General features: G+C 43.4%; 1 protein-coding gene across 12 annotated transcripts in view; it reads right to left on the bottom strand.

Moving 5' to 3' along the window:
- The window catches only part of LOC308478497 (uncharacterized protein), a 65,177-nt gene extending 43,602 nt beyond the window's left edge, over positions 1-21,575 (bottom strand). For 4 of the 12 annotated variants that reach the window (XR_013987059.1, XR_013987062.1, XR_013987063.1 and 1 more), the window contains exon 1: positions 21,188-21,320. Coding sequence is in view for 1 of the 12 variants with exons in the window: in XM_081008353.1 (XP_080864479.1) it covers positions 15,233-15,342; positions 20,320-20,480 (271 nt within the window). In the remaining 11 variants the exon portion in view is untranslated. Of the gene's footprint in view, positions 1-11,936; positions 14,304-15,232; positions 15,343-18,902; positions 18,947-20,319; positions 20,674-21,187; positions 21,321-21,470 lie in introns of those variants that run through there. The other 8 variants (XR_013987056.1, XR_013987057.1, XR_013987058.1 and 5 more) reach the window with 6 other exon arrangements.
- Positions 21,576-22,923: the final 1,348 nt, after the last annotated feature.

The following is a 22,923-nucleotide window of genomic DNA, read 5'->3' as shown; positions in this document are numbered from 1 at the left end:
TCAGGAGGACTGAAAGCTGGCCTCCCCATATTTAAAGCGGCAAGGATGCCATTTTTGCCAGCCACTTCCCTCCTCGTCAGATTGTCTTATCTCAACTATGGTTGACTGCGCATTAAGATTATATTTATGTGGGAGCTCTGCTGCAGTGTATTAAGTGATGCTGGGAGGCATCTGTGTTTCATTGCATGTTTATTAAGGCATGCACACCAGCTCATTTCTGGCCTCCGGAGCCAAGTGGGGCTGCACCTTGCCCCTGCCCACCTGTGTACGAAGGAGCCTGGCCGGCCAAAGCAGCCCTTGATGGGCAAATCCTCCCCAACCAGGCGGCCATTCAGTGAGGGGGCCGGGGACACAGGGGCAAGGCAAGGCTAGGCTTGGGGGTCCAGAGGCCCCCCCGGCAGCAGGCAGAGAGGGATGGAGATTCCTGGGGGGGCACCTGGCTTGTGCCCCCTAAAAATTGTGCCCCCAGGGCTATGGCCTTTCTACCCCACGCCTACTACGCCCCTGCTGCAGCCCGCTCACTAAACACTTACAACCTGTCAGTGACAGCCATGAGAGTGTTCACTAATGCAGTGTTTTCTGTTGTACCGATATATCATGCTGAAAATAAACATGTTCATGGATCTTCTGTGTCTTTCTTCTTTATCAGTCATTTGGCACTGAAGCAAGTATTCAGAAATGTAACCATGGTTCAACCAATAGCGATCTGGCCTCAACACAGGTTGTAAGATGCGCACCCTGACTTCCCCACTCACTACATAAGCAGAATGTGTGTGATCTACATCATACCAAAGGGTAAGCATTCTCAAGTCCCAGTTGTCCAAGGGTCAAATATTTAATAAATACGTGCTCAAAACCATCTCTCTCTCTCTCTTCAGAATGGTAAGATGCAAAAGTACTTAACATTGCCTGGATATGCCCTCAAATCTTTAGTAACACACAGCCAAGGGATAATTTGGCAAACGAACTTTTTGAAGCTTAGGAAATGCAGGCTGTCTGCAATCCCAAATGCACAGGCTGAATCCTTTCTAGTCCTTTCTACAGTCATTGCTATTATAGCTCGTTGCTTTGAATGCAGAGGGTACCAGGTTCAACCCTTGTATCTCCAGTGAAGAGGATTAAGTAAGATGTGGTGAAAATACCTATGCCTGTGATCCTGGAAAGCTATTCCGCCAAAGTGAACAATATTACCAGGTATGTGGCAACTATGCATAGCATATACAATTAATTTCTATTCCACCTTTCTGCAGTAATAGTCAAGGTAGCAAATAATTTTTCCTGTAAACTGCTTAGAGTTTTATTACAACCAAGAGGTATATAAATGGTCTTGAATAAAATAAAAATAAAAACAAGTAATGCAGCACCCGAGAGCTACTTTAGCATAGCTAGGAGACTGAGCTATGAAGCAGAATGTTTTAATTCTACCATAAAGTCTGTAGATGGTCTTAGCTTTTGTCCCACCTATCTGCAATATGGATAGAATACTTTGGTGGCATCTGACTGTTTCAGACAACAGAGTGCGACTCGTGTGGCAGTGAAGTCAAATTGCTGCGTTAGCAGCACCAAAGTAACCTTCCTGGGGTGCAAGCCTGGGCAGTGTGTATAGAGGTCCTGGGCCGCCCAGATTTTGGCCTCGCTGATGGAAAGGAAAGCAGAGCAATACGTCTGGCATCAGCCTGGCTGCAGGAGTTGCTGGAAACAGGTGTTCCAGGTACCATCCAACTGCCTTAGGGTCTCCACTCCGGATTTGTGTACGGTTTACTCCTTAGCATTTTCTTCTCCCAAAGATATCCTGCAAGCCAGCAAAGGTTTAGGATCACAGTTTTCCTTCTGCTAGATGGGCTACCTTCCCAGGTTGATTAACCCCATCTGCCCCTCATTTCCCACTACAGCACGTACAGAAACCACTTTATTGACTGTTGGAACCACTATTGGTCTTATCCGCTCAATCCGCCAGAGCCTGTCTTTGCATGCAGTTGATGTCTCTAACTCAGTGAGGGTTTGAGACCAATCGGCTGCCTTCAACTGGTTTAAGCCAGCCAGTTGAAGCCATTCTTGGTGTGTGGACATGCTTCAAGGAGCCACAGATGAGAGCTGAGCACAGGGTGGGGATCAAAGGTGGACAAATTAGCCCAGAAGGAGCATGACACTACTTTTCCGAGGTTGTAAAGATTATTGAGTGTGTGTGAGAGATGACCTTTGAACACTAATGTGCTATATCAATCACTTGATACACAAGATGATGATGATTGAAAGAACTCTGTTACATCAGCATTTCAATAGTAGTCAAGATGTATTAAATCTGTCTTCGCTGTCTTTAGTGCAGAATGAAGCTCATGTTTGTATCATAATTCTCAGAAAACTCCAGCTTTTGGCAGCGTTGTATTTTTCCCCTGCCTATGTCCAGTCCTTATAATGAGAAGACATCTCATCATCCGCCCATGATACTGTGCCAAAGTCAACCTCTACCATCAACCTCTCATTTTCCCAAACACTAAAATACTTTTATACCCACACCCCAAAATAAAAAAAACTGTCCAGGAAAATAGTGAGCAATTTAGAAAGTATATCTTCTAAGCTCCACAAGCTTTTGCCACCAATTCACTCCCCACCCCATTCAAGTTTGGTAGTAAAAGTGGATGATGCAGCTTGATTGCAATATGTTTTATGTATGAGCAGATACTTTGCCAGCAACCAGTAATGTATGTGCCCTTGCTATCTGACAGCAGCAGAATTTAGCTGCATTTGCACTCCCACTGGAGATTTATCTCTTTGAAATCCATTGACACTGATATAATCTTCATTACTTTAAGAGACTCTAAAACGATTAGTAAGATTACCCTGGGATGAGTTGTGCATCTATCTATGGTGCCCTACAGTTATAAAATCCATCTTCAGCAAGCCATCCTGCTACGAATACAAGAAGATTTAGAGGCTATCACCATTTGGCTGTATCCACAGCGGAATCTCCCAGAATCCACTAGCCACCTTGCAAGCTAGGAAAAAAAGAGGTGAAGCAATCTGGCAAGAACCTCACCAGTCATGTGACTTTGGTAACCCAATGGAAGACAGACAAGCAGAGTCTAAATGCTTATGTATGGCCATCATTTGGTGAGTGTGGGAATATTGTGTTCTACCTCTGCGTGGTTATTTATGATAAAAGAAGCTCTTGCCACAAAGTGCTCTTTCAGCTAAGAAGAATTTAAGCAACTTTTAATCACTGCATAATCAATGGCTGCTAAACTTGATGGCTATATTCTGCCTCCACTGTCGAAGTCAGTATGCTTCTGAATGCTAGCTGCTGTTGTGCTCAGCTCCTGCTTGCAAGTTTCCCACAAGCATCTAGGTAGCCACTGATGCCGAAGTCCATATGCACTGCACTTTTCATTGCCACATGCCATTTCTGAGAAACATACAGATCACACTTACTAAACATGCATTTCCCATGTGAACAAACACAAAAGAGGGTGGTGTTAAATGGTTTTTGTTTTTTATTCCATTGCAAAGAGTAAAAGGTACCACACAGGAGACAATAAGCATCTTTTTGGGGGAGGAGGGGAGCAGAAATGCCATCATCATCTCCTTTTTTGCAAGAACCACCTGTTAACAATCAGGGACTTATAAATGGTTTGTGACTATTTTCCATATATGTTATTGCCATACCAGCCCTCCTCTTTCCACTACAAAAGGATGGAAATTTTGATCAACCTAAAGCATACATCCGACTGAAAAATCATGAAGTGTTTAGAACACCATACTGGGTCTCTCTGATTAGTTCCTGTAACAAAGAGAGCTTGGAACCATACCTGACAGACATGAGATGACTTCCAGAGTGCTTCCCAAGACTGCATACGTGGGCAAGCACACAGACTGGCCATGCATATGGCATGATGCCTGACAGACTTCTAAACTGTAATACTCCAGATTGCAGCTTTCACTTCATGGGACTCATCTGGCAGCGATTCATGTGCATGGCCCATTTGCATGACATATGCTCATGTGTATCTAAGAAGCAAAACAACTGCAAGCCTTCATCTCATCTCCATTACATCAGGCTGCAACTGGGGTCAGTTGAGCCTGGATTGATGATCTTTACCATTCTGGAGTATTTGGCAAATTGCCTTTCCCTTTGCCTGTGTTCGTACTATTGGCATTGCCACAGAAGAAGAAGCACCACTACAGAATGCAGTACACCATTTCTTGAAGTCTTTGCCATTGTGAAAAGAAGGGCTGACCCAAATTTGCCTTAAAAATCCTCCTTTGAGGATTTGCTGAACATTCCCCAAATATGTAAACAAATAGAAATCAAAGTTAAAATACAACTAAACCAAGTAACAAATAGCCATTCAGAACAACTGAAAGAGCAAAGTATGCATAGCTGGGAGAAGAGAAGACTAAGGTTAGACATAATAGCGCTCTTCAAATACCTGAAGGACCATCTCTTGGGTGGATACTGAAGGGAATCATCTAAAGATTCAGAGAACCTTCCTAATGGCAAGTGTTGTTCAACACTGGTACAGACTACCGTATTTTTCGCTCTATAAGACGCACCAGACCACAAGACGCACCTAGTTTTTGGAGGAGGAAAACAAGAAAAAAAATATTCTGAATATCAGAAGCCAGAACAGCAAGAGGGATCGCTGCGCAGTGAAAGCAGCAATCCCCCTTGCTGTTCTGGCTTCTGGGATAGCTGCGCAGCCTGCATTTGCTCCGTAAGACGCACACACATTTCCCCTTACTTTTTAGGAGGGAAAAAGTGAGTCTTATAGAGCAAAAAATACGGTAATCTGAGAGATGGTGGGCTCTCACGTGCCGAAGAGCCTGGGTGATGTCGGGGATGATATAGTCACAGCATCCTGCTTTGCAGATCCTGCGCTGAGCAAAGGGTTAGACTAGATGATCACCAAGATCCCTTCTAAATCGTAATGATTTTATGACAGGAAACCTCCGCAAACTACAAATAAGCAAATAAGGCCAGCAAGCCAAAAACACTGAAGTTTCACAAGGCAAGTAAATAAAGATGTGAATTTGAATTTCCCCTTAAACTTTTATAATAAATGACAAATGGGGGAAATTGCAAAATTCATATATTTGCAGACTGCTATTGTGTCTACCCTTTCTCTCCCTTTAGATGTCATGATGCCAGAACATCAGGAAAAATGTTTACATACAGATGAATTTGCAAGAAACTTTTAATGTGTCACTTACCACCATCATCTGATAGGAAATTTAAGGAATAGATAGTCAGATATAGGGCACAGGAACTCTGGACTCTATCCAACACCAGTCCTACTCAGACCTACTGAAATTAATGAACATGACTAAGGTCAGTAGGTCTGCTCAAATAAAACTGAGTTGAATAAAACCCTGCATATCATTTGATGCAGATGTTCTGCGCTGGTACCGGTGAAAATCTCTGGGCCTATGGCACTGTGTTAGTTTCACAACTGTTCTGTCGGGGTTTTTATTTTTTACAAAATTTAATCATCTGCTACAAAAGTAAGAAGCATCTAGCTCAATAATGCCTCGCTAATTATTGATACAGTGTGATATAAATAAAATCCACGTCATCTGGCACCAGAAAAGTAGTATTAATACTGATTATGAGGTTTTTGAAAAGGCTAAGGGATTGCTGTGTGTTTTTCTTTATTTAATGAGGTTTCACAAGCTGCAGGCCCTCCAGGGGAGTGGGCAGTGCTAACACCTCAGCTGGCATCAGCACAAGTCTCAGCCAGCTATGATCCAGGCTGGACTTGGTGGGTGAGTCAGTGGGGCTAGAGATGGCAAGTGGGACAGGGGAGGTTTGGAGAGCTTTTGTGGTTTGCTTAAAAAAACAAACCACATCTATTCCCTAAACTCCATAGCTCAGGGGTGTGCTCCTGGAGGCCAAATGAAGCCCTTAAGGCCCCTGTGTTTAGCCCTAGTTCTTGGCCCCTCTGCAAGCAACATGCCTCACCAGCTCAAGTGCTTTTACCAGTGTCATAGGAGCATGCCGGTCAGTAATCACATAGGTCAAAGATGGAGTTAACTCTTTATAAGCAAAACCACAATCTCCACAACTTGAGGCCCAATGTTATTTTTCTAGAAAAAGATGTGCCAGAACTCACCATGAGTTGTTGTCTTAGAAGGGCAATGGCACCAACCTGAGAGGTGACGGAGCTGGGTCCCAGTGAGCTCCGGCTGAAAAAAAGCCCTAATGAGCAGAGCAGCTGATTCCCGGTGGTCTTCCTCTACGTAATCAGAGACTGTGCCTGCATGCAGCTAACCTCTCCTCTGCCCTTTTCATGTCTCTTCTGGTTCTGAGACAAAGGGGGAGAGGTGCTTGATGCAGCAGGAGGGAGACATCCTTGCTTCTTCACCAACCTGATTCATCTCTGCCTCTTGACCTCCCTCCTCCTACCCTCTTGCTTCAGCTTCTGTCTCTGATTATTGCCTTCTGTCTGCCACAGACTCTCCCAGCTCACAAAGCCCTGTTACCTCATCAGTTTCCACACCTCTTCCCAGTCTTCTCCTTCTTCATCGTTGTCCCACCACCACTTCCTGGGCTCTGAGCCTTCTTCCCTCAGTGGTTCCCCACCTGGTTCCTCCCACTATTCCTCTGCATCCAACCAGTCCATGACAACTAGGATGGAATGTGTCCCTGAACAGTGATCACTGGATGGAGAGGTGTGGGTGGGTGCAGAAACCAATGGCTTTGGTATGGCTGGAATGTAGCCTACTGTACAAAGGTAGGGGTCACATCCATTACCACACCCTCTTTGTCTTTGGCTAAACCCACTACAGTGGTACCTCAGGATAAGAACTTAATTCATTCTGGAGGTCCGTTCTTAACCTGAAACTGTTCTTAACCTGAGGTACCACTTTAGCTAATGGGGCCTCCCACTGCCGCCGTGCTGCCACCGCGCGATTTCTGTTCTCATCCTGAAGCAAAGTTCTTAACCCGAGGTACTATTTCTGGGTTAGCGGAGTCTGTAACCTGAAGTGTCTGTAACCCGAGGTACCACTGTATTGACATTTGGCCCTCATAAGATTTTAACAGAATGTGGCCCTGCCCCTGCCACAGGCCCTTCATTGAAGCTGCAACGAGTCATTGGCTCCCCACAACAGAGATGGCTGGTGCCCGATGGGGAAGCCCTGGAAGGTGCTAGTCAATGTTAAAACTGCTTTAACCAGAGTCTCTCTCTGCCCCCTTAAGAAATGACATACGTTCACAGGATGCTTTTGTATTGTGTCCCCAGACCTCATCAAAATATTAGGCCAGCAGAATAAAGAGTTAGCAATTTCAAGCTGAATTTTGCCGATTTGGGGGCTGAAAGATACCTGAGGAAACTGGTTCATCTTCTTTCTTATGACCAGTTTCCTTCCAGGCTCTGATTTTAACCATAAACTTCTCAGTTGGTAGGTTACATACCTTCCCAGTTGATAACTTCCTGTATAAAGTTGCACTTCGTAAAACTTAAGTTATGCAGGGGAGACAGTTACCAGCTGCCCACCTCAATCCTGAGGTTTCTGCCTGTGCTTTTGAAAATCAGAATCATGTTGGATATGAGGCCAACCAAGCACAATGCCTTCACAGAGCAGCAACACGCCTTTTCTTCTTCTATCTAGCCAACTATGAGCATAAGCAAATGTTCTTCCCTCACCACAAGCTATAGCAAAAACTCACTCTTCCCAACATTCTTGTGGTCTGTTTAGACTTGCAGGCAACATTTCTCATTGTTGATTAGCAATGATGATATTGTTCTTGCTATGTGCATGTTGTTTTATTAATCCTGACTGTCGGGGTTTTAGTAAAAAGTATGGAAATTTCTTTCTTTCTTTCAAAAGAGCTCCCCTGATCAAACTTGGATTTGCTAAAGGCTGCTCATGTTTTCTTCACAATGATGGAAACAAGTCACGAAGATAATCACAGTAAGGCTATGCCATGGTTTCGATTTTCCTCTTGGCATAATGTGGATGCATGCTTTCCCAGTATTACGTTTACCTGTATTCAACACTAATACAGATTTCAAACTATACTTTATCATCTTGACACTGTAATAAAAATCATCATTTGCAATAAGAAAATTCCTTATTTGCAAAATTTAAAGAAGGGGGGGGGGACCTGGATTTTGGAGAGGGTGGGGGAAGGTTGGTATAGTGATGGGTACAAGTATTAGTGGTAGGGGGTTGTATAGACTTCAGCAGAAGAGCTTATAACCACAAAGTTCACCTCTTACCTTCTGTTTCACTAGATATGCCAAGATCTCCAAAACAATATGAGCGACAGAATGGTGCATGAGCTTCAATGACCCTAGGTAAAGGGACCTCTGGCCATTAGGTCCAGCTGCAAATGACTCTGGGGTTGCGGCACTCATCTCGCTTTACTGGCTGAGGGAGCCGGCGTACAGCTTCCGGGTCATATGGCCAGCATGACCAAGCCGCTTCTGGCGAACCAGAAGAGCACACAGAAAGCTGTTTACCTTCCCGCCAGAGTGGTACCTATTTATCTATTTGCACTTTAACGTGCTTTTGAACTGCTAGGTTGGCAGGAGCAGAGACCAAGCAATGGGAGTTCACCCCCTCGTGGGGATTCAAACCGCCAACCTCCTGATCAGCAAGTCCTAGGCTCTGTGGTTTAGACCACAGTGCCACCCGCGTCCCTTCAATGACCCTAAGTAAACAGTAATTACATACTGTATATACACACCACCACACCACAACAACAGCAACAACCATAGTGCATAAGAAGCAATGTATCTGTCCATCAAGCCCAGTATCATCTAGTCAGACTGGCAGGGACACTCCAGGGTCTCACCACCTGCTACCTAATAATTTTAACTGGAAATGAGAGGGACTTGATATTCTTCTTGCAAAGCATGTTCTCTGCCACTGAGCTATAGCTGGTCACCAGTCATGACCCTGAACAATTTAGGATCATCAATAATCTTGGCCACCTCACTGCTCACCCCTAACCTTAGATCATTTATGAACAAATTTAAAAGCAGAGGTCTTAATTCTAGTCCTTAGGGACTCCACTTTCTACATCTATCTATTCAGAGAATTGCCAGTTTCTTCTTACTTTTTTATTCTGGTGGTTTTAAACAACATCCAAGCATTTAGGGGAGATTTGACCCTCTTGACTTTGCCTTCCAACTTCGTTTTTAGCAATCCCCTCATTTTGGGGAAGTACAGAGTGATGCCACCTCCAGTACACCTTCCCTGTCTTTCCTTGTTTCCTATAGGGACGCAGGTGGCGCTGTGGTCTAAACCATTAAGCCTCAAGGGCTTGCCAATCAGAAGGCTGCTGGTTCGAATCCCTGCGATAGGATGAGCTCCCGCTGCTCTGTCACAGCTCCTACCAACCTAGCAGTTTGAAAGCATGTCAGTGCAAGTAGATAAATAGGTACCACTGCGGCGGGAAGGTAAACGGTGTTTCTGTGTGCTCTGATTTCTCTCACGGTGTTCTGTTGCACCAGAAGTGGTTTAGTCATGCTGGCCACATGACCCAGAAAGCTGTCTGTGGACAAACACCAGCTCCCTTGGCCTGAAAGTGAATTGAGCGCTGCAACTCCATAGTCGCCTTTCACTGGACTTAACAGTCCAGAGGTCCTTTCCTTTTTTTTACCTACAGAGTTTGCATCCAGGCCAAAAGGGGGGTCTTGTCAGCCCAGGATCTCCATGCACACTGTCCAGGCTTGTGTCCCAGGGTGGTCACTTTGGTGCTGCTAACGCAAGGGTTTGACTTCACTCCTGGAGGCGAACTCCATTGTCTCTTGAGACAAACGGATGCCAGCAACTAATTTTAGTATCTGCAAATATAAATATTTATTTTTATTTGACTAGTAAAATACAAGCTGGTCCTCCGATATTATTTATACATTCACTGTATTTTATTTTGTGGGCATCAGAAACTTCCTTCATACACTACTGGGTGTAGGGTGAGAGCAATCACAAGATGATCGCTACGCTGGATAATATATAAACAGAGGCCTGGTCAGGCAAAGAATTGGTGTTTCTCCAGAAAGTGACACTGTGGGTAAATAAAGCGAGGCGGTATTTATTCACTGAAAGGGTGCTAAATTGACTTCCTCCCACACTGTACCCACTGAAAGTGGCAGCACTTTGATCAAAGACAAGCCATCAGCACCAAACTCCAGAGGGAGACCAAGCAGCAGGTCAAAGCAGGGGAAGCATGAAAAATTGGAGATTGCCACGAGTGAGATTCAAGAGAACATCCGTACTGCCTTTCTTGTACTTGGCATTATAATACCGCATAGCTTTCTTTCTGTTGTTCCTGGAACCACTCAGGCATATAATGAATGGAGTCCTAGTGACTGGAAACGTTTGTCTTAAGCTGATGTTTCCATAACCTGCTTTCCTATTTGAACTTCGTAATGGATTTTTCAAGTGTTGACAGACTAGTTGCAGTGTCTCTGTGCTTCCTGAACTACTGTCCTCCCCTTTCCAACAATCCACCTGAATGTATCTGGCCATTGTGCAGGATTTTCATTGAATAATATAGACGTATGCACCCATCAGCGAGGGCGCCAGCGCTGGGCATGCAACGTGACGTTTCATGTGGACATAACGTGTTTGTGATATGACCGATTCCCATAACCCTTCCCTGCAGATTGTTAATAGGTAAAAGAGTAACAGCATACAACATATTTGGATTTAGGCTCATATGCCTGCTTCACAGATGTGAAAAGGGGCAGAACTGCTGGATTTCCTAAAGTTCTGGCTTAGCCTTCCCCAATGTGTGTGTGTGGGGGGGAGGATTCCTGTTGAAAACGGAAGGCAAATAAGACCTCGGGGTCTCCTCCACCGGAACTACACCCTTGCTCCCTCCCCCACCAATTGGCCTGTGGAAAGGAGCCTGGTGAATCACGAGAGCTCGTGTGGTGGAATGGTTAGAGTGCCAGACTAGGGCCCGGGAGACCCGGGTTCTAATCGCAACTTGGCCATGAAGCACACACGCCTTTGGCCAGTCCCCGCCTCTCTGCCTAACCTACCTCACAGGGTTGTTGTGGAGATTAAATGAGCAGGGGAGAACCATGCACACAACCATGCATTCCTTGGATGAAAAGGTGGGATATAAATCAATTGGAAAATCATTATTATGGTGATTGAGGTTTTTATTCATGCAACTTTGATACTTGGATCCTGAAAGGTGATGTATAATACGTAGTTAATTAAATACACTTTTAAAATGACTTGTAGATTCTACAGTAGACGTGAATTTGAACCCAAATCTTCTAACACCATGTCAAATTCTATGCACTAGGCTGCTGGGTCCCCTCTTATATTGTCATGGATATTAAGTGTGCAAATTAACTGCAGGTTAGTAAGGGAGTAAGCCCCGCTGCATCTAGTGGAACCGAGTTGACATGGTTACATGGCTGTAACTGGATATTCTCTCCTACTGTGCATGTGGCAGGTTTCATTTCAATAAAAACGCCTCATTTAACCGTTTATTATGGTATGAGACAATAGCCAATATTTTATCCAACAACAGAGTTTGCCATCTGAATGAAATTCCTCTGCGATAAAACAGAATGTTTCAGTACTAAAGGTGCTCGGGGGATTAATCACTGCTTCTACCTGTTCTCACACCCTCAGTGTCAGCTTTAACCATGGGACCCATAAAACCAGAAATCTCACTGCTAAACATTGCACCCAGAACATAATTGCACATATGCTTATTTATTTGTACTGTATATTGTAATCAAAACTTTCTTTTTTAAAATACTACTTGGTATTGTGACTAAATGTTAGTACAGGACCAAGTTATTTTCCGAACTTATTTTATGTGGAAAGAATGCATTTGAGCAGTGTTTTTCTAGCGATAATACGAAGAAAGAAAATACGTAAATAAAGAGACAGAGATCACTGATTTATAGGCTGTATAAGTTGAATTAATAAATAATAATAATAATAATAATAATAATAATAATAATAACAGGCTACCAGACAAGCAATAGTCACAGCCTGTAGACCCATTATTTATATACTGAAATTGTATTGAAGATTCTCCTGTATGTTCATGGCATTTTATTACATTATAAATATCTAGCTAACATGGACATTCCTTGTTCCTAGCTAGTTGGCCAAAAGTAAAGCTCTTCCAGAGATTAAGTACATGAACAATTTTCTTCCAAAAGGAAGATAGTCCGGAGTTAGAATGTAGCCACCAAAAATGACATTGTGTAGATGCTCCTGCCATTCATATCTGACCTGTGGAAGATGCAATCAGGAGTAACCACAGAAATTACAAAGGCACAAGGGGTCTGCAGATCAATGTACTGGATCAATTGCTGGAAAACTTAGCGACTGGCCCTATGTGGTGATACATAACCAAAACAGTTTATCAGATTGGACAATAGAGTCCTAGCAAAAGCATCCATTGCCTAGCAGATATAGGATCCAGTCACACAGTTGGGCATACTGTATACATGGTAGTTTCCTGCATTCCCTGGGGCTGTATCCACAATGACAGCATATATTATGTATGTTCATGGTCCAGTGAAACTGCATGGATGAAAGTAGCATCTGATCCTGATCTATCCCAGCATGACTGCACAGTACATTTTTGGCTCCCACACTCTCACAAATTGCTACCACGAAGCAGCAGTTTAACCAAGGCACATCAGGTCAGGCATTCCTTATTTTACACTGGCTGTGTCCCCTGGCTGCTAAGGACACTCCATGTAAAGGAAGTGACAGCAAACCTCTGAACCCACCCTCAGTAACCACATGCAACTCTTTCCACTTGACCACCACCTTCTCAAGAACTTCACACATTGCAAAATAAGGGGCGGGTCTGCTGTAGTAAAAGCCAGAGCCAATTTCAGCTCCGTTGAAGTTATCAAAGACATGTGGGCATCACATTATCCAACTGACCAGAGAGACTGAAGCCAGATCAAAAACAATAATTTGAGACTTGTGAAATGAGTTTACCTATTTCTCAAGCAAATGTCCAATTTTATAGAACATATTTTCATTAAAAAATAAGAAAAGGGAAGGGAAAAAGCATGCCATAGCTAATAACTTTTGAAAAACTGTAGGGACTGGCACTTTCATGCACTTGGCAAGTTTAAAAGCCAGTTTTTATTTAGTCCACTTTAAGTGTTGGAGGGTCTGTGAGTCCCAACTGTTTCACATCAGAGAAGGAAAACAACTTGAGCCCAGCCAAGACCACATTGGGGACTGCCAGCCTCTTTATGTGCCAAACATAAAAGCAACAAGTCCAGATGCTTTGATCCTCACATTTTTGGATTTAGTCCAGATTTTGGAGAAGAAAAAACAGCCATGCAAACCCTCACCCGCTCCTTATGTTAGGACAACATACATTATAACTGGAAATCAATCAATAGCGCTGTGACCTTCAAACGCAGTAAACGTTTGGAGTTGCTTTCTGAGCATGTAATCTAAATTGGGAATTGGAAGTTGGACAGAATCCTAATGCAAAAGAAAAACAGCGTATAGAGCTTCCATTTTTACATAAATCTGAAATCTCAAGGAAGAAACAGATGATACTTAAACTTTTTTTTTTTAAGGAACTGAAATTGGCTTATGGATCATATTCCAGGGAGACAGGCTGAGGAATCAATGCCGCAATCCTAAGATCCAATCTTTTACTACATTGCATTGCATTTGTGTCAGTGAAGACTTGCCACTATAGCGCATGTGTAAAGGATGGGAGGCAAAACTAAGGGGAGAGTAAGCAAAACAACATCTACCCATTAAATAAGAGGTAGGAGCAAGAGAGACAAAGAAGAAGTTTCAAAACTCAATATGGTAATGGAAATTGGCATAAGAAGGAGAGGGAAAGATTGGTTGGGATCACGCAAGACAGAAAGCAGTTGGCACAGACAGCCTGGAGGGAATGCAGTCTCACATGGTCTGTGGATTGCAGGAGGGATGTTGTGTGTGCTGGTATTTATCTGCCAAAATCAAGGCTGCAGACCCCTAGTAGGTCTAGTATAAAGATGTAACGGGAGGTAACAGAACAGATTTTGAATTTCATCTGCTCTGAGCTGGATAATGGGCCAATTTTACACATAAAACACTTATTGTTATGACACACAGCTGCCAGTCCATTCTAGTGGCATCAGTAGTGGGCAAAAGTATTGTTGTGTTATATTTGTTTCATTGTTTTCTGCAGGTATGTTGGCAAGCTGTTCCTGTGTAACTTTCTGCACCCACAGGATGGCGAGATTCAGGTGGGAGCAAGTACATAACAGACTACTGGGGCAACAGTGTTATGGGAGGAACCATAGCTTAGGGGTTGAGGTCTCACATTCAATGCCTGGCATCTCCAGCTGTAAAAAAAAGAATCAAATTGCTGTTGATGAGAAATACCCTCTGCCTGAAGCCATGCCCACTGCCAATTAGAGTAGACAACACTGGGCTAAATGAACAAAGACCTGATAAAAGGCAGCTCCCCATACTTGATGTTCCAAAAAGCAGTCAAACAACAAAGAACGCCTATTATCTTTATGCTCTGTCCATATGTTTCTACAAGCATCTGGCTGGCTGCTGTTGAAACAGGATGATGGACAACACAGTCATTAGTCTGAGGCAACAAGGCAGTCTAACTTTTGCTGGAAGCTAGTCAACAGCTTCCCATTCCCAGTCTGGCTCTGCAATGCACAGACGGGAAGCGGCGCATGGAAATTCAGGAACATTTTCCCATGTGATATTCCTATACAACATGCAAACATCTGTAGGTTGTGTGGACAAGTGGGTAGGAATGGATGAATCTGTCAATTTCAGTTTCCCCTCCCCCCCCATCATAGTTTCAAGTCAGCCTATTTTTGCATCAGTATGCAATTAAAAAACCACAACACTGTACATGAAAATTCACACTCCTTTTCATACACATTTCCCCAATATATACAATTTTTGTATGCAATTTTACCAAATATACACTTTGTGCAAGCAATGTCCCCTAACTTAATGCATTTCTATGTTTTCTCAGTAATTTAAATATTTTTGAGTGCGTATGAATTTGTATTTATTTTGGGGTTGAAGAACCATCACAAAACTTGGAAAAATGTGAAATTTGAAGGGAAGCTGCATGTCGGTTTATGTATTGGTTTTGGAGGCACAAATTAGGCAGGTGTGTATGAAATGCAAACTAAACATATTTCTCTTCCATACCTACTAGTGAGGAGGGTCCATATGGGCTGGCACTCCTTGCACAGATCCACTGTGGAGATTAGACATTTTAAAATAATGATTCAGTTACCTGAATCAGAACTGTATTGGTATGCCTTAAATCCATCACATGATTTCAGCTGCAGAAGATATGGGTGTGTAGATGTGACTCTGCTCACCTGACCACGTTGATGCTCCTTACTGGAAGATAGAGAGGTGTGGTACAGACACAATGGCAGATCCAATCTAGGGCTCCTAACCTCTGCTACATTTGCACTGAACTAACCTGTCCCCTGCCTTGTCCCGCTACCTCTTGGTAAGCAACAGCAATGCAACCAACCAACCAGAGGTCAGGTGGGCAGCGACACCCTATAATGATGTCCACCTACTGAATTATTTCCTTAAGAGGATCCTTCGGGAATGATCATCCATCATAACAACAGTTCATAACCAGTACCACTGGCAGATACAAATCACCTACCTGGACTAAAAACAAACTAGACAGTGGAATGACATAACTGGACTGGGTATCTTTCTCTCCCTAAGACACCAATTTCATGCATTGTTTGTACAGTATCAAGTGTTGCAAAACAGAAAGTAAAGAGACACAAAGATACCTGAAGCTCTGTCTGTCTTAAGCAGTCCAGTTTTGCCCTATGATTCAGCTGGTTTTATTTATTAATAGTTGTATTTATGGTGTCTGGCTGTTTCAGTCTCCATCACCTAGAACAGGGGTCAGCAAGGTTTACTTTGCCTGGGCCGGTTCACTCTTGCAGAGATCCTTCTTTGGGACGGATTGTGCCCGCCCGCGATTTCAGGTGCCTGCGCAGACGCAATTTTCGGCGCCACAGAAGTGAGTCCCCATGCCATGCTGGTTTAGCGCAGCGCGTGGGGACTCGACAAGCGACTCGGTTCAGGGGCAGCTCGTGGGCCGGTTAAATGACTCCCGTGGGCTGCTTGTGGCCCATGGGCCTTAGGCTGCCGACCCCTGACCTAGAGAAAGGGTAGGGAACCTGTGGCCCTCCAGATGATGGGAGTTTCTGTCCAACAACCTCTGAAGGCCACAGCTTCCCCACTCCCTAGAGGCTTCTCCATGAAGAAATTTAATTTTCCATATCCATAAGGATTTCTCCAAGAGTTATACTAGTATACTTGTTAGTTGGACACAGAGGATGAACAAGTGTTTGATTTATTTTCAAATGGAACAATATTATGGTGAGTTGTGCTCTCCTTTAATCCAGACTTCCTTGAACTTTGGCTGGCTTGGTCACTAACAACAGATGCTAATTACTGTGAAATCCATGCAGCTGATCTTCTAAGCTACTCCAATTATTAGCTCATACTACTGTGACCACACCCAGGTCTTCCTTCTCCAGGAACAGATGCAGTTGGCTCACTAGCTAAACTGCAAAAGCACTCCTGATGACAACCACTACAACTATCATCGAGATTGTTATTATATATTGCATATAGATTTAGCCTCTGGATCTACAGGAGCAAGGGATGGTCCAAATAGAACTCCAGAACTGTGAACCCCTGTCCAAAATTAGCTGTACCCTGTTGTAGGCTCAAGGGTCCTACTCACCAAGAATACTTGGGCTTCTTCAGAAGGAAGAGTGGGATAAATAAAAATAAAATGAATAAATACTTGTCTTGCTTGGTTACATTTTAGTTTCTTGGCCCACATTGTGTGGTCCTCTGTGAGTCCATTCCTTTAACTTCATATTGATCTCGCTGCTCCATTATCAATTATATCTCATAGAATCATAAAATTGTAGAGTTGGAAGGAACCCTTAGGATGATCTAGTACAGGCTTCCTCAACCTCGGCCCTCCAGATGTTTTGATACTACAATTCCCAGCATCCCTGACTACTGGTCCTGCTAGCTAGGGATCATGGGCCAAAAACATCTGGAGGGAGCAAGGTTGAGGAAGCCTGATCTAGTACAACCCCCTGCCATGCAGGAATATGCAGCTGCCCCATACTGGGATTAAACCTGCAACCTTGGGCATTATCAGCACCACAGTCTAACCAACTGAGCTATCCACTTTTGATGCTGCATCCGCTGCATCAAACAATATCTGCATCAGTTATTGGGAGACTGCTGTGTGCAAGACCTCCAGATCTTCACCTTATTGCAACTTTACCTTTGAGCTGACAGGGACATAGAAAACTGCCTTATACTAGGCAGTCTTTCACATCACCTGCCATAGACCGAATCTTCAAAGTGCAAAGGGTCCCCATCCCCCCACAAGCAGTAAGCACTGTTCCGGTTGGACAAAATAGATGTACATTCTCTACAATAAATTCCTCTCCAGACTTCCAGCAAACCTGCACTTCATCTGACGTCTGCTTGTTATATTTGGAAAGCTCTTCCACATATTTTATAGAGACAGGAATAATATCTAGGGTTGCCGCCAGACGTATTTATTCCAGCAAGTGGCAACATATGCCTTTAGCTGCTTCGGAGGCACAAAACCAATAGCAGGAATTGATTCCATCACAGCATGCTAGAAAACACTTCACCCGTTGAATTTCCACAACTCATGCGATTGTAAAAAAAAAGCAGTTTGAGCTGACCAGGGCATGGCAAGAAACAGTAGCAAACAATCCTAGCTGGAGACCAGCTGGTCTGGGTAGGTGTCAGTTCATAACAATAAACCCCTCCCATAACAGAATACATATGGCAAGGCAAGCCTAAGAAACACATCCAAATATCCATTGGCAACACAGTGGGCAGTAACAGTCGGGGAGCAGCCAAAATCCTTCTCACTGTAAATATGTAACAGCCACTGTAGTCAGAGCCAGAATGTTCCTGCTTTTATACTACCAGCCCCAAGTTCTTGTCCCAGGATTTATCCTTCTACCTTTGTGCTATTTCATTTGACTACAGCATCCATATAAAGTTCAAAACTGGAGTGGGGGGTCACTGGAGATTCCAAGCTTCACAAAGCAATTAAAAGGCTTCTGCACTGAGATTTGCTTACTGCGTTTGTAAAACACAACACGATTTAATTGCACTGTCACTAAATACCAATCTAGACAATATCTTGCTATTTTGAAATCTTTAGGCTGCCTTTTACATTTTAATGGCAAAGAACAGCCATTGGCACAAAGTGAATTGAGCTCACAAAATTTACCGTATCTTGCAACAGGCCTACAGAAATTACAGAACAGTATCACAAAAACTGTATTGATCTTGCAATGGACAGCTTTTTGGTTAGATTAAATGAATGTCCTGCATGAGCTTTTTAGAGCTGCAAAATATTTAGGTCATGGAGTGTCAAGGGTCATCTAGTCCAACCCCCTGCAATGCAGGAATCACAGCTATAGAATCCGTAACAGATGGGTGAGGGGTCACACTTCCAACTATATGCACACCAAAGTACATTATTATTTAACTGAAATAGTTTTGTTTGACTAATTGATCAAACAGTTATTTTTGCATACAGATAAAAACAACCGTTGTGAAATGAGAAACATGTTTTTAGACAAACGTGTATATGATGTAGCCGGCCCAATAATTTTAGTACATGAATTCCTTCATGTACTTGCATTAAATATAACAACAACAACAACAGATGTGAGGTTACTTAGGGCATCTTCTTAGTTCTTTAAAAAAAACTGCTGATAAATCTAAACAATGATTAAATCACTGAACCCTAAAATAGGCTATAATACTACAATTGCCAATTATTTTGCTGATCTTTTTCTGTTGCTAAATACTACATTTTAAGGTGGAATAGAGAATTTGTCTATTACCTTTGGCTTGAATGGAGAAAAGCAGAGACAGGCCTTCGTATATTCTGCGGTACAGAAAAATAAATGGCTACTCTGTATTAGGCTAACATAAACCAGGTGCTGGCCCCAGGGGCTGCCTTCCTGTAATAGATTTCTTTCCACCAAAGCTCTTCAAGGAGGGCGTGGGGGGGGTAGATTTCAGATACTAGATTGGGCCAGAGGGTGGAACCTCCTGTTAAACAAGAGTGTTTGTAGTTGTGGTTACAAGCAGCAAGATCCCAGAGAGCAAGATGGTGTTGCGAGTTGCACCACCTTTGCTAGGGACTTTCAGCCTGCATCATGATCACAAATCATTTCCTATGACAGGAGGTTATGTGTTAAAGATGTTCATCTCGAAGTACTTGCAAAAGGTAGAGCCTATGCTATCAAAATAACAGGATCAGGATAAAAAAACAAAACCCATATCTGTAAGTGATTCATTCATTCATTCCCTTTTCAGCTGTATGGCTTCCCTGGCTCCTTGGACTTCTAAAAGGAGAAGCTGTTGTTTATATTAAGGATGCTTCTTATGTTTAGAGAAAGGGAAACATTTGCAAATGATGCTGAATAACTGCTAGTATCTCCAACAATTTGACAGAAAGGCTCTTGGCATGAGCGTTTGGTATGCATTGTTTGTTTTAACTTATTTTGTCCATTTTTTAAAAAGCATGATGGTGGTTTTGATCAACTCTTGCTGGTGGAATTCCATTAGTACATCTGCTTAAAAAAAAAGATAAGCAGACAGTGTGCTAGATGGGCCTAAATCGGGATTGGTGTTGGGTATATTTTTAGCCTTTTATCCTTATGCCTAATTGAGGATGACATGCAATCATGAGGTTTCATTTCAGAATGCCGTCTCTTTCCTCTCCCTTATTAAGTGGTGGAGCTGACTTTGGCTGCTGTCCACAGACCACTTACATCAGAGTACTTGGACATTGTAGTCGAGTCCTAGCGATTTAAGCAGAAGTAAACCGGTGTGAGTAGTTAGTTGGCTGTGTATCATCAGCAGTTTGGTGGATATATGAATTTTAGGACATGTCCACACACAAGGTTTCTACTGAGGTTCTGATATCATGAGTCAATAATCCAGGTAGCATCTGATCTAGTAAGGCATATGGCAGGGGTGAGGAACTTTTTTTCTTAGTTTCCTGGGAGTAAATTCTTGGGGATGCGCACTAGTGGTGTACAGGGCTAAAGCCAAAATTGAAGCAATATCATTGCTCTTTGCTAATTTAGTTTATTTATTAAGTCTGTATACTGTACAAACTTGTAAGTATATTGTAAAAATGCAATACGAAAACACAAACCAATATGCCCCCCACCAAACACATTTAAAAGGGGTATAAGATGTTAATCAGCCAAAGGCTTGGTTGAAAAAGAGTTTTTGCCTGGCGTCTACCTGGGGAGAGCATTCCACAAAAGTGGAGCCACTGCAGAAAAGGCTGGTTCTTGTATGGCCCCCCGCCAGACCTCTTGTGGAGGCAGTACATTAAGGATTGTCTCAGATGATGATATCAGGGTCCAGGTAGGTTCATATGGAGAGAGGAGGTCCTGAGCCATTTAAGGCTTTATAAGTCAAAAACAGCACTTTGAATTGGGCCTGGAAACTACTTGCCAGTGGGCCATATGCAGAAACTCTCTTGCCCTGATGAACAACTTGGCTGCTGAATTCACATTCAGAAGGCACAAATGATCAGATGTACAAAATCATATGCTTCAATGGTTTTCCTATTGATTATTGTGGACGCAATTCCTACAAAGAAAAGAAAGAGTAGGGGCCTTGCAGTTTCCCATTAACAGTTAGCACCTCAACAGCAGACTGAGCAGACAAGCAGGTCGGTCTCCCCCAATACAATGAGACGTATTACATTTCTACTTAAAACACAGCAACTGTTTCTAAACTGTTATTTATAAATATGAATTAGCAAATGCAAATTTACGCAGATATGTGCCATCTTCCGCCCTTTTTGGGGGAGGGAAGCCAGTTAATCAGTTCCTCTTTTTAAAAAAACAATACATATGGACACCCCACTTAATACCTAACACCAGACCTCACCATTCCCCATCTTTTCATATGCAACCTAGAGCATTCAATTCTATTTTTATTTATTATTTTTTAGTCCCACCTTTCTTACCCAAAACGACGTCTCACAATCGTATAAAGCAAGTAAAATGGCACTCTAGGCCAACAACAACCACCACCACCCAATAGCAGCAAGAATCACATTAGATTACAAGGCGCAGGCCCAAAATGCAACATTTCTTACCTGATATCTACAAGTTGGTAACGCAGGGCTTTTGCTAGTTTTTTCCTAGAGAGAGAGTTCTACAGAATTAGAATTCCTCCACACAAAAACAGAACCATCTCAGGGCAGAGCACCAGTTTATGGACTAGTTCCCACTAAAAAGGTATGATAACCCTGAATGTGGGCTGCACCATTTCAAAATACTGGTAGGGACTCCAAGCTCCTGCCTGATTTATTTATTTTTAATTAATCCCTGCACATAGAAATCTAGATTGAAGGGAGAAAGCTTTCTGTCCGGACTCACCTTTAGTTTTCTGCGGGGAGGGAATGCTTCTGTAGTGAGGAGCAGTCCTTGGGTGAACTACCCCTTGCAATTCAAAGTGGTGCAACCCAAACAAACAGTCTTTTTTTCCTCTCTCCCCCTCCCCCCCCCACCCCAATAAAAGGCCTCAGGTTGTGTGAAGGTCAGTAATTAGGCCTCTTCAATGCTTTCTGGCCTGGCTTGGGGGGAGAGAGTTGGCGGACTAGGCCTCAAATCCTTCAAGTTTCAGCCACTTCAGCCTGCCTGGCCTGGCCTGGGGAGAGACAGTTGGAGGACTAGGCCTCAAATCCTTCAAGTTTCGGCCACTTCAACCTTCCTGATCTGGCCTGGGGAGAGCTAGTTGGAGGACTAGGCCTCAAATCCTTCAAGTTTCGGCCACTTCAGCCTGCCTGGCCTGGCCTGGGGAGAGACAGTTGGAGGACTAGGCCTCAAATCCTTCAAGTTTCAGCCACTTCAGCCTGCCTGGCCTGGCCTGGGGAGAGACAGTTGGAAGACTAGGCCTCAAATCCTTCAACTGTTGTGGCCGCTTCACCCCCTTTCTTGCCTGGAAGGACTGTTGGGAGGAGCAGGCCTCAAATCATTCAACCGCTCCATGTCTTGACTTCAAGGAATTTGAGCCGCTGGCCGAGTCCTCTTCAGTCAGTTTCCTGTGAGTAAGGAGGCTGCTGCTCCTGGATCCTCTCAACTGCTCATTGCCACCATAACACCTGCCATGAACTCCCCACCTGAGTTAGGACAGAATATGCGGTAAGAGAAACTCGCCACCTGTCTACTGACTGAGCCATGTTTTAAACAATACGTTGACCCCCAGTTTCAGCTGAGCGCTGTTTCATTTGCTTGTGGTTTCTATTGCTTGAGGAAAATCCCTAGCGGTTTCACCCTGAAATGCAAAATATGCGCAGGCTTTGGCTGGAAAGTGGAAGGAAAAGCTTTGTTTGAAGTTTCTTTTTTTTATCAGATGTGGTCCAAAGAGAAGAAAGCCCAATGGGGAGGCATTTACCCTCAGCCCACCAATTAGTCGTGGGACGGGATGCCGGGGAAATGCTAATCTATAAGGAAAGCTCTCGTGGTTTAATTGATTTAATCAGTAGACTTAAAGCTTGCAGACCTGCTTCGTACTAATTTTGCAAAATAGCCTAATTATGTTATTGGGTTTCTTTAACCGACTTAACTTTGCTGGATAACCAAACCACAAGGGCTCAAAAAGCAAAAAAAGTAGGGGGTGGGGAGTCTGCTAGGTTCCATAATAGGAGATGGCGTCTCCTTGCAGCAGGTGGTGAGAGAGACTGCGCCCTAGTGGTCGTGAGAGTTGTTGTAAATGATGATGAAGAAAACCAAGGATAGGGTTGCCATATTTCAGAAAGTTAAAATCTGGAGACAAAAGTTGTTGAGCTTTTTCTGCAAAATCTCAGTTTTAAAAATGAAGTTTTTTCTG

This window comes from Podarcis pityusensis (assembly GCF_964106645.2).
Source record: "Podarcis pityusensis genome assembly, chromosome: 5".
NCBI classification, from domain to species: domain Eukaryota; kingdom Metazoa; phylum Chordata; class Lepidosauria; order Squamata; family Lacertidae; genus Podarcis; species Podarcis pityusensis.
The sequence above is the reverse complement of the archived record's forward strand: the minus strand, read 5'-3'. Positions and strand labels throughout refer to the sequence as shown.